The 12,385-nt window shown below is 34.9% G+C and overlaps 1 protein-coding gene across 1 annotated transcript in view; it reads right to left on the reverse strand.

The window, feature by feature from the left end:
* Positions 1–12,385, reverse strand: part of ENPEP (glutamyl aminopeptidase) — a 104,595-nt gene that overhangs the window by 49,788 nt on the left and 42,422 nt on the right. Inside the window, exons 5-8 of the mRNA XM_030864062.3 lie at positions 10,213–10,367; positions 9,670–9,783; positions 5,110–5,244; positions 3,202–3,267 (exon numbers count right to left, since the gene is read on the reverse strand). Coding sequence (XP_030719922.2) covers positions 3,202–3,267; positions 5,110–5,244; positions 9,670–9,783; positions 10,213–10,367 — 470 coding nt within the window. The remainder of the gene's footprint in view (positions 1–3,201; positions 3,268–5,109; positions 5,245–9,669; positions 9,784–10,212; positions 10,368–12,385) is intronic.

Raw genomic sequence — 12,385 nt, forward strand, 5'->3', positions numbered from 1 at the left:
CTTAAATACTATTTTATACAACTCTCACATTTTGGGCATGAAGGAAACTGGTGTCTAGAGAGGTGAAGAGATTTGCCTGAGATTACGGTGAAGAGACTTCTGAATCCTGGATCAGTTTGTGTGGTTTTCGTCACTGTTGTTATTGTTACTGTTTTTTAAATTGCAGTTTCTTGCTTCACCTTATGTAGAGGCTTATATAAACAGTATATTAAAAGGAACTAATTTTATTTTGTCTAGATTAGTGCTTTTGAATATTCTATATTAAGAAATTTCCTTCTTCACCTTGCATAATCACGATGCAGTCATTCCAGTCAAAAGTTTACGATGACCTAGGTCCCCCAGTAATAGTCCCTCAGTTAGTATCAGTGTGCACAAAGGAAAGGAACAGTATGTTCCTATGACTAGTATCTCAGGAAGGGACAGGACATTTTCCAGTTGAACCATTCCTGTCTTATCAGCGATACTACTGATACTAGGAGAAAAAGAAAGGATGGATATATTTCTCAGCTTCTATTTCATGACCATACATTGTTATCAGTGCTCCATAATTTAATATGCTTTTTTACATACAAGCACAGCCTGAAAGATTTTCCAGTTGATTGTTTTACTCTTTTTTTTTTTTGTGGTACCCGGGCCTCTCACTGTTGTGGCCTCTCCCGTTGCGGAGCACAGGCTCCGGACGCGCAGGCTCAGCGGCCATGGCTCACGGGCCCAGCCGCTCCGCGGCACGTGGGATCTTCCCGGACCTGGGCACAAACCCGTGTCCCCTGCATCGGCAGGCGGACTCTCAACCACTGCGCCACCAGGGAAGCCCTGGTTTTACTCTTAATTCCCCTCACTCTGTACCTACTTTGCTGTCTGAGATTGGGTTTGGGGTTAAAGTGATGAGCATGAAAGAGAACAGAGAGCTGGCCATCCCCAGAGTTAGCACCACACCAGGTTAGCTAATGAAGAGTCACTTTTGGTAGAAAGTTAGTATTTGCAAGGGAAAAGTCTTGGACAGTGTCACATATTGTGGGGTTTAGGGGCAGCAGTCATAGCATGATGATAAATCAAGGAGAGATACATTTGGATACTAGAATTATGTGAAGGGATGTTCCAATTGGTTTGAGAGCTTATTGAGTGTGGCCTATATTGATCATATACTATTTTCAGATATTAGCTAGTGTTTGAAGATTGAAGGCAAAAAATGAGTGTTTCAGTGTCTTTTTGTAAATTAATTCCATAGCACTATAATGATATGAAAATTAGTATCTATTCATTCTAGCGCCGTTTGTAGTCGCAGTTAGGGTGGAGGAAGATGGTTTTAACGTGAGAAATATTAGTTTTAGACTGGACTGGGTTTTTAATTAATTATATCACAGATATGAGATAAATAAAATGCAAGAGTATTATTAAATTATTAGAATAGGTATTCTCTTTTAAAGACTCTTTTGGTACTTCTCAAAAAAAGTTAATATGAAAAATTATTTAATTTGAAGTCCCCTTTGAAGATTCCAAGAACGTGTTATTCATCAGTTTAATTTAGAAGGAAAACTATGCAAATGAAATTTTAATTTACTTTTAAAAATGAATTGTCTTTATTTTTATATTCTATATTATTTATTATAGACCATTCATTCATTCAAGAGGCATTTTTTGGATCTTCTAACATCTGTAATGCCTTCTCCTACTATATGCAAAAATATAGAAGACACAGTTCCTCACAAAAGGTGCTTACAGTTAGAGAAGTATGAAATTTGAGTCTGAAGCTGATGAAAAGTTTACAAGATGTTCTAATGTACACTTAAGAACAAATACATAGCTTCTCTCTTTCCACCTAATGTCCACACAGAATATTTTATTCATGGACAAAAGTAGTAAAATGTACTGATGTGCTCCCTGAATATTTCCTAAATCCTGGTCTTATTTTTTACTTTAATAGTCACCTAGGAATTTAAGTATTGGGTAGAAGGGAACCATTTCCTTTTATGGTATTATGGAGAATGCTGATTGCCACATAAGAAGACTTGGCAGTAGTGAGAGCTGTAGGAATGGTGGGCAGGCACTGTCTTGGGGAATCACATCCAAAGGAAGTACTGGTACCCTTTGGGAAAGCTAGCAGGGCACTGCTCTCACCCATTTTCTATTTTATGGATTGGATACTATCAGCGCTGCTCTGCCTACTACCTGGGATGTCACAGCAGGGGGGATGGAGATGGAAGAGAAAGAGTAGGAAGACTGTTCCATCCCTAGGCTACAACAGAGCCAACCTGCAGACAGGACAGTTACAGGGACATTGTAGCAATGGTGGTAATATAGATAATATAAAACCCTGAGAGAATTGGCTTATGGTCTAGAAGAACAGCAATGGAATTGAAACATCCACTGGAGGAATAAGCTTAAGTGGGATGTGTGAAATGCTTTAAGGAATTGACTGTTATTTCTCTTTCCAAACGGAAGCAGGCCCTCTTTATTCACTGACTTTATCATAATAGGAATATGTGTGTTAACCATTTTATAATCTAATAATAAGGGAAAAGTCCTTTTAAAAACTATAATGGAAGAGCTTTATAGATAGATTTAAATTTTTATATTATGTTGCTATGGACTGAATTGTATTCCCCCCAAATTCATACTTTGAAGGCCTAATGCCCAATGTGATGGTATTTGGAGATGAGGGTTTTGGGAGGTTTAGGGTGAGGTTTAGATGAGATCATGAGGGTGGGAGCCTCATGATGGGATCAGTGTCTTATAAGAAGAGGCACCAGAAGGTTCTCTCTCTCTCTGCTATGTGAGGACACAGCAAAAAGGTGACCATCTGGAAGCCAGAAAGAAAACTCTCACCGAAAACTGAGTCTGCCAGCATCTTGTTCTTGGACTTCTTAGTCTACAGAACTGTGAGAAAATAAATTTTTGTTGTTATGCCACCCAATCTATGGTGTTTTGTTATGGCAGACTGAGCTAATACACATGTAAAGGGTGTAAAAAAATAAGTAATCTGTTTCACTTCTCTATGAAACTTTTGTTTTAAATGACAGTTACAGATACAACATAGGTAATAACCTGGATGTGATCACCTTTTTGTGTTCTGCAATATTATCCTTGAGCAAGGAAAAGAAAAGTAAAAAGGGAATTGTCCTTAATTAATCACATATCTTAACATTCATCAGCCATATATCAGTGTAGTTTTTTAATAATATTAAAAGTAATAAATCATACCTGACATCCTTTTTGAAATTTCTGTGGTGTTATCCAGTCTTCAAGCATTCTCAGAATGGAAGCTCCCTATGATGGAAAAGAATGGCAAGTTAAATTAATAAAGGATATGTAAGAAACAAATATCAGTGATCACTATTGTGACTAGTATTTCATGATCATATATGTGAGATAATGTCTTTAAGATGATTATGCTAAATTATATGGCTATCAATTTGTGATTTTAGGATGAAAATACCACTTGGCATACCCCCTGTATCTATGCTTCTAAAATAACTGAAAGGCAAGGAGAAATTGATAAAATGGCCATCGTTTCAGTAACAAGGTTCAAATAATGATTGCACTTCACCACATGAACCAGTAGATGGGGCTTTCCTAATGAAAGAGAAACTGGAGAAAGTTTTAGAAATGTCATGTTCTTTGATGAACAAGGAAAGCAACTTCAGGATAAAATTCTGGCTACTTCTTAAGTATATTGGAATATTTGGGAAAAATAACTATATTTTAACAGAGAGGGGTAGACAATTGAGGAATTAATCTGGTCAAATAGTTTAATATAGATTACGTATATAATTTAGGCATAAAATGCTACTCTTCCAAAGTGGTTTATCTCATTTGATTTTATTTAGTCTGAAGAGTCTGATGAATACTTCCGCTGTCTACTTGCATTTCATATGTTATAAGATTAATTTTAAATGCATTATTCATAGATTTAAAAATCAATTTTCAAGTAACTGACCAGAAAAACATTGCTTCCCCGTTTAAGTTAGCAATTTCTACTGTAATTTATTAAAATATGTTATTTTTGTACCTAATATAAAGCTAAAGGCTTAGAAACATGTATTTATTTCTGATCTAATACCTTATACCCATGGAATATCTAGGACTTAGGAAGAAGCTGATTTAATAAATATAAATGTCTCTATGTGAATTATTAGAATATACTATAAGTGGATTAGAGATTTTCCTTTTAACAGAAAGATAAAAAGAATCATTGACAATATAAAAGAAAAATGAATAAAAGAAGCCTGAAATAATGCCATGAGAACATATGAGAGGGAAAGCCAAAAAATATGATGCTATAAACTTCAAATACTAATATATAGAAGGCTTTTTCACTAAAGCCAATTTTATCTAGTATTCATTTTCATAATTGTAATATTTTGTCTTAAATAAAACTTTGGGTATCCCCAGGACAGTAAAATGTATTAGTTTGCAGTGGCTTTTGAACAACTTAACCTAGTGGGTAAACCACAAGAGGCTGGAGTGGAAAATCGACTAAAATATGTTGCATACAGGTGTGGAATATGTTTAGAGGAGAAGCTGCAGGAGAAGTTGTGGGAGAAAAATGGGTAGCATAAAGCTTCAGGTCACTATGGGTTATTAGCAACTTTTCATAAAATTTTACTGGATAAAAATGCCCCATCTATGACATGCTAACAAATTCATCTTTAAATCGTATATAAAAACGGATGAAAGTAATTCCTTCAAACGGAATTGGATTTAAGTGCTTCCTGGAAGCATTCTACTAGAAAAGGTGTCCACATATATGGCACTTCTCATTGACCACATGGCAGAAAGAGAAGATTTACTGTGTTTTAAAAAATCAAGTCAAATAACTTTAAATTGGATGCCTAAAGGGTAAATGTTCAGTTATCAGAATGATAGCTGTTATAAACAAAAGTAAAAAGAGAAACTTTTAAAAATCTGCTTCACAATTCTGTGACAATGACCAGCATTGATCATTTCCGCTGAAAATTACAAACTGTTGAATATTCAGCACTTGGAATAAGTTCTACACTGTTTCCCAGAGCCCATTAACATAGTATAACCATTCTTACCATTTTTAGGCATTTACTAAAAGAACCACCAAACAGGAAGACATTCAAAACAGTGTTATATTTTCCGCACCTTGCTATAGGAAATCCCATCAAAAACAGATGTTATTTCATCAGGACTTGTCACAGTGACTATAATTGGGTGTGAAGATATCAAAGAATCATCCTCTTGTACAGGTAATACTTCTTCAAGTAGCATCTGATCACGCTGAAATGACAGAATGAACCAAAGAAATCTAGCACTTCCTTTATAGTGGTTTATATGTCAAAATATCATTTATATAATACACATTGGGGGGAAATAAATATAAATGACTCATATTATTTAAAACAAATATTAGGTGTTCAAATTAATCATATTTTGCACTGATTTTTCTATACTGATTCCATTCCCTTCTACTTATAATTCCCTTGACTTCACCCCTATATGGCAGGCCAAGAAGACAGAAGCATTTATAAATTCTGTTTCTGCTACTTCTCTGTGACTTTCAGACATGAGCCAAACTTTTCAAGCCCTGTTTCATATGTGTGCAGTAAGAATGATGATACCACCCCACAGATTTGTCTGAGACTTGAGGAAACGTGTTGATTTGTCAACAATTGTTTTAGGGGTCTTTTTCCATTAATCATTGGAATTGGGATGATTCGTAATTAATTGAAGAAAACATTAACTTTTGCTTTAGTTCTAATAATTACCTTCTCATTCCTGTCCTAGGTTTTCTCAGCAAAATAGAGTGTTTGAGAGGTCTAGCACTATAGTCAAACTTCCTAGGTTCAAAGCTCAGTTTCTCCACTTTCTAGACATGTGAGTTTAAGTAATTTCCCTCACCCATGATGGCAGCTACGTTTTTAGAAACGTGCAGAGGATTTAATGAGATAGTGCATGACAGGCATTTGGCATAGTACCTGGCACAGAGTGAAAACCTAACACACTAGCTGCTGTTATTATTTTGATTCTTAATCAATTAGATTCTGAAATCTAGTTCTATTAAATCACTAATAATAAAAATCAAAAGCTTTATTGATCTTACTTAATCAAAAATATTTCCCAAAAGGAGCATGCTATATTAGTTTACATTTTCCAATTTTGTGAATTCCACTTATAATAGGCAAGATACTATTGTCAAGTGATGACTGTCAATCAAGGTAATTTTGTCTTGGATTTTAATTTTTGTTCCCCTAAAATGTTTAGGTAAGAAGAAAGGATCTTAATCTCAGTGTCAGGAAATTTGACTTTCATCTTGGCTGTGCTACCAGTTGTCTGTGTGACATTTGGAAGGTACATTACCTTCCTGGGCATCAGATTTTTCACCTGTAAAATGAGACTCCACTATTGTGGTACTTATCAAGCGCTCTTACAATGTATCTTTGTTTATCTATTTCCTCCACCACCAGACCCTAAATTAGGAACTTCTGTAAGGGCAGGAAGTGTGTTTTATTCAGTTTTGGGTCCTCCGTAGTGTTCACTGAATGAAGAATGAATGAATAGATGAAGAATGAATGAGTTGGATCGTATGATTAAATTTCATTTAAGAACTGCATACTAAATTTTTCCAATATTTAATTGTTTTTGAAACACTAAAAATGGAATGTTATAATATTACATATACAATATATTACATAAACAATACATCTTGATATAAGAAGGGTTACTTTATAGAAAATACAGGACAAAATAATTTTTCATTTATATAGTTTAATTTCAATAAATTATGAAATCAGCGATTTTCAACATAGAGGAATGGTCCTCAACTAGGGGACATTTTATCATTCAGATGACATCTGACAATATGTGGAGACATTTTTCTCTTGTTTTCTCTCTTTTTTTAATTGAAGTATTGTTGATTTACAATGTCATGCTAATTTCTACTGTACAGCAAAGTGACTCAGTTATACACATACATACATTATTTTTTATATTCTTTTCCATTATGATTTATCCCGGGGGACTGGATATAGTTCCCTGTGCTATACAGCAGGACCTTGTTGTTTATCCATCCTAAATGTAATAGTTTGCATCTACTAACCCCAAACTCTCAGTCCATCCCTCTCCCTCTCCTACCCCTTGGCAACCACAAGTCTGTTTTCTATGTCTGTGAGTCCATTTCTGTTTTGTAGATAAGTTCATTGTGCCATATTTTAGATATCATATGGTATCTGTCCTTCTCTGTCTGACTGACTTAGTGTGATCATCTCTAGTTGCATCCGTGTTGCTGCAAATGGCATTATTTCATTCTTTTTTATAGCTGAGTAATATTCCATTGTATATATGTACAACATCGTCTTTATCCATTCATCTTTTGATGAACATTTAGGTTGTTTCCATGTGTTGGCTATTGTGAATAGTGCTGCTGTGAACATAGGGGTGCATGTATCTCTTTGATTTATGGTTTTGTCCAGGTATACGTCCAGGAGTGGGATTGCTGGAGCATGTGGTAGTTTTATTTTTAGTTTTCTGAGGAACTTCCATACTGTTTTCCATAGTGGCTGCACCAACTTTCATTCCCACCAACAGAGTAGGAGGGTTCTGTTTTCTCCACACCATCTTATGGAGACATTTTTGGTTTCACAGCTGGGGTGGAGGGTTACTGGCATCTAATAGATACAGGCCAGGGATGCTGCTAAATACCCTACAATACACAGGACAGTCCCCACAACAAAGAATTATCTGGCCCAAATGTCAATAGTTCCATCCTTGAAAAACCACAATGTAGATTAAATTTTAAAGAAGCAATTGTTGCAAATTAACTTTTTCACTTTTTTTTATCTTTCAGTTTTAATTTATAGACTGACTTGTTCTCAAAGTATACTTTTGTGATATGAGAAAATAATAAGGATGCAATACCAAATACTAATTGAACATTTTTTCAGTAATTTCAGTTTTTATAACCTGAAGACATTTATTAGAAGTTAATTGTTTAATTAATTTTATAATTTAATTAATGCTTTTCTTGGTCCATTTTTTAAAAGTTGTTTTTTGAAATATAATTTACATTATTAAAATTTACCCTCTTAAAGTAGACAGTTTGATGAGTTTTGACAGATATAAACAATCTTAACTACAATCATAGTCAAGATATGGAAAAATTTCTTACCCCCAAAAGTTCCCTTGAATCCTTTTTCAGTCTGTCTCCTCCTTTCACCTTAGTCCCTGACAACCAGTGATATATATTTTATTCCTATAGTTTTGTCTTTTCTATAATGTCAAATAAATGGACTCATTCAGTATGTAGTCATTCACAGATGCCTTTTTCCACATAGCAAATGCTTTAGAGATTCATCCACAATGTTACTTTACCAGTAATTTGCTCCTTCTACTGTTGAGTAGTATTCTATTGTATCAATATGCTACAATTTATTTATAAATTTGAGTTGTATCTAGCAGTTGGCTATTATGAATATTCCCATTATGTGCATTTACATGCAGGTTTTGTGTGGACAAGTGTTTTCATGTCTCTTGGAGTAGGATTGCTGGATTATATGATAAATGTATGTTTAACTTATAAGAAGTGGTCACACTATTTTCAAGGGTGACTGTATCATGTCTACCAGCAATGTATGTGACTTGAAATTGCTCCACAAATTTACCTACATTTGGTATTATCAGTCTTTTAAATTTTAGATATTTGGGATGGTTAATTTTATGTCACATTGATTGATGGGGCCATGGTGCCGAGGTATTTGCTCAAACATTATTGTGGGTGTTTCTGTGAAGGTGTTTTGAATGAGATTTTCACTTAAATTGGTGGACTTTGCGTTCACCAGTTTAACTTTTTTCACTTTTTAAAGCAGGTTGTGAAAACGGCAAGGGCTGCGAGCATCTAACACTCTTCTTATTGTATCCAGTGGAGGGCAGTAGTCTATACAGTACACAACCTCCTGCAATGCTACTTTCACATAACCACACACTTACACTTTTATATATACAAACTGATAAGAATACACTACCTAAATACAGATGAAAACAGGTGTAGCTTTTTGGGAAAAATGTCTTCAGAGTTCATAGAAGCCTCTGTTCCAGGCCCCTCAGAGACACAGAATAATAATAGTAATTACATGTACATTTTGGAAGCTTTTAAGCTTACAATACAGAGAACAGTGTTCTTCTTTCATAGAGGAGAGAACTGACTCAGGATATGTAACTTGCTCGAGGTCACATTCCCTGTAATGCATCTAAGAAATGATGTGTGCAAGATTTGAACCTGAGTCTAACTACTAAGTTTATGCGTTTATCTCTTTACCGTGTCATTTCAGCAACCTGTGTAAGGGAAGTCATTTATAAAATTAGGCTTGGGCATTTTTCAAAGGGTTAGCACTACAGATAATTTCTTGAACACAGAGTTGGCATTGTCTAAGCTAGATATTTTTTTCCTGCCCTGGCACGTGTTGTTGAATGACTCTACCAACCACATTCTTGGCTCGTGGTGGTCAATTGCCCTCTAGGGCCTGGGCATAGGCTCTGAGCATGGTGTAGTTCAGTGGACGCAGCTGGTTCCACCCCAGCCTCCCAATGGAATTCCCAATTCAATACTGCACTTGGCCCCAAACTCAGGGCCACTGTCATAGTCCAAAGGCTTCAATCAGCTTGACATGAGGAAAACAGAGATTTGGAACTTATATGTTTAGGGCTCACCATTTGCCACTCTTTTTCTGCATGGTCTACTCCCAGGAACTCAAAGAAGGAAGCAAACCCTTCGTTTAACCACAAGTCTTCCCACCATTCCATGGTCACAGTATTTCCAAACCACTGAAATTATAAGCAAGAAAGAGGGTTAAATTCTCATGCCTTTGGTAGAAAGGCCTAGAAAATTTCAGTACATTCATTTGTTCATGCAAATTTTGTCACTTGACACAAAAGTGGCAGACATCATACTTAGCATTTATTTCCTGCTTTATTTCTCCTGGTTTTTAAGTGATCTGAAATTCTCCTTATTGTCTTCATTTCGGTAGTACTGGGAATATTTAAAGTTATAGGAAAACCTTGTGTATTTACTAAAGGCAGAACAATGTGTCTTAAAAGTTTCTTTATGGTAAAATGTTTATTAGCAGTAAGAAAGACTTTCAAGCAGGATTTTCTGGGTTGGCTACTTTTTATTTGCTAAGTTATAATTTCAATCATTCCTATGGTCTTAAGCCACTTTTTAAAATAAGCTAAGTTGGTGCTAAGATTCTATACCTGATGCACAAGTTCATGGGCAACCACAGTGGCCACCCTCTGTTGGTTTGATGAGGCTGATTCATTAGGGTCATAAAGCAGGTTTGTTTCTCTGTAAGTGATGAGTCCCCAGTTCTCCATAGCCCCAGTGCCAAAATCTGGAATAGCGATTTTATCTATGGAAAAAGAGTCCAGTGAGAAATACATTCTTTCCATTTTGTTCATAACACTTCTTACCAAATTAAGTTCTTCAGGTGAACGTTTTTTAAAAGACTAAAAATAATTTCTCAGAGTGAAAAACAATCATCTATTTGTGTAAACTTTTCAGTCTTTAATGCACTCAGAATATCCATGGAACTCTTCCTGTTGGCTCCAGATATCAATGTGTCTTTTATTTTTTAAGAATACTATTGGCAATGCTCTGTTCAAGTCTTCTATAATTTTATGTCTTTTGTTCCTTTCTGTATTTCATTTTTATTTGCTTTTTTCCCCCATGACTTTCACTTAGATAATACCAATCTTCTGTTTGGGGGGGTATGCTGTAAGGAATAAGAGAATGAAGTTTTCAAATGAGGTCTTAGAAGTACAGAGCTTCCAAGTGTGTAGAAATATATTTCTGTCCAAGGAAACAGATTATTAGAGAACACAAAATTCCACTTTTTCCCTAATTCTGTACAATTTGTGGTCAACCAGATTCCCTACTAATTGAATAGCTTACCATCCACTTGTATGTATGTATTAAATTAGTTGGATCAACATGGAATTGACTATATTCTCTGGAAATTCCCTTCCAGGTCTAAAATGTTGAATTCAATCTAGACTTTCTAGTACTTATTTTTGCTGGGACCTATAATGGTAGACATGCTATCTGACAGAAAGAGGCAGTGTTGATCAGTTCTATGTTAAATCCCAAAACAGAAAAGTTTCAGTTGGATTGGTGGACAGAATGCAGCTTCTCCAGTTAATGAACTATAATAAGCCTGGGATTTATTATTACATATAATTTAAATTAGGCACATAAATGAAAATAAATTAAATTTTCATCTAACATAAAGAAAAGGTCCTTTCTTTATGGTTAAAATAAAGATTCTTAAAGCTTTTTATAAAAAGAATGAAAATGGATACATCTTAAATGGAGGTCAGAATTACAGCAGTAGTTTACTTTTAGTGTTATTTTCATTCTTAGGTTTGGTTATTTTGTCACAGAGTACCTCTTAAAGTTTGGAGAAATATTTCCCCCAAGGGCCAGTATTCTCCATAATGTTACAGAGTGTAATTTGTACCTAACCCATGAACAAAAGGAATTTTTTTAAACCTCATTTCTTTGGTGAGTATTGACATTATAATTAATTAATTCCAGTGCGTTTAATTTAGGGGGTGGATAAATGCAGTAATCAATTGTGAGGAAAGTCTAAGAGTCAATTCTGAAAGAGTTGAAAATGCATATAAAAGTATGAAGAAGAAGAATATGGGAGAGAGGGAGGAAGAAAAGAGAACAGAAAAATAAATTTGTGAGATTTCCACTTTCCAGGTTATCGTGGGTGGTACAAGAGAGATAAAGAGAAAAAGGCTTTTAAATTAATGTGATTAACATTTTATTAGATGTTATTCTGATTTTGTGGAAAGTTGTTTCTCTTCCTGTTTCCTTCTCTAATATTTGTTAAGCAATAAAAAGAAAAAGAAAAAAACCCGGAGCATCCACAAAGTTGCTCAGAGCCACAGACATTCCCATGTAGAGAATTTGACATTCCAGTTGCTTTGCATTGGTAATTTATTAAAGTAAGGGAAGAAACAGAAATAGAGAAGTCGATTGTTGGTTTGTTGGTTTTCTTGTTGCCTTCATTTCATCCCTACAGACATCTATATGGGTGTTACATTTAAAGTCTTTGCTAATACCACTCAAGCTTACTATTAAAGCATTTCTGCTGTTGATAGAAGTGTCATATCCATACCATTTTGATTATAGCACTATTTTTATTTTAAAAAGAAAACATGTTCCCCACATCCTCCTTATTAGAAAAAATACTTATGGAAGGAGCACCAGTTCATTTTAACTGCTGAAGAATCTAGAATTAGTCTTGTACAACAGTGGAAAGACTGGAAGTACATGGGACTCTGACAGCATTATTTATCCCTATTATTTATTAATGTAAGCTATTGGGATGGGTACTAATTTTGAAATCAGCTGATCTAG

This window comes from Globicephala melas, chromosome 5 (assembly GCF_963455315.2).
Source record: "Globicephala melas chromosome 5, mGloMel1.2, whole genome shotgun sequence".
NCBI lineage: Eukaryota > Metazoa > Chordata > Mammalia > Artiodactyla > Delphinidae > Globicephala > Globicephala melas.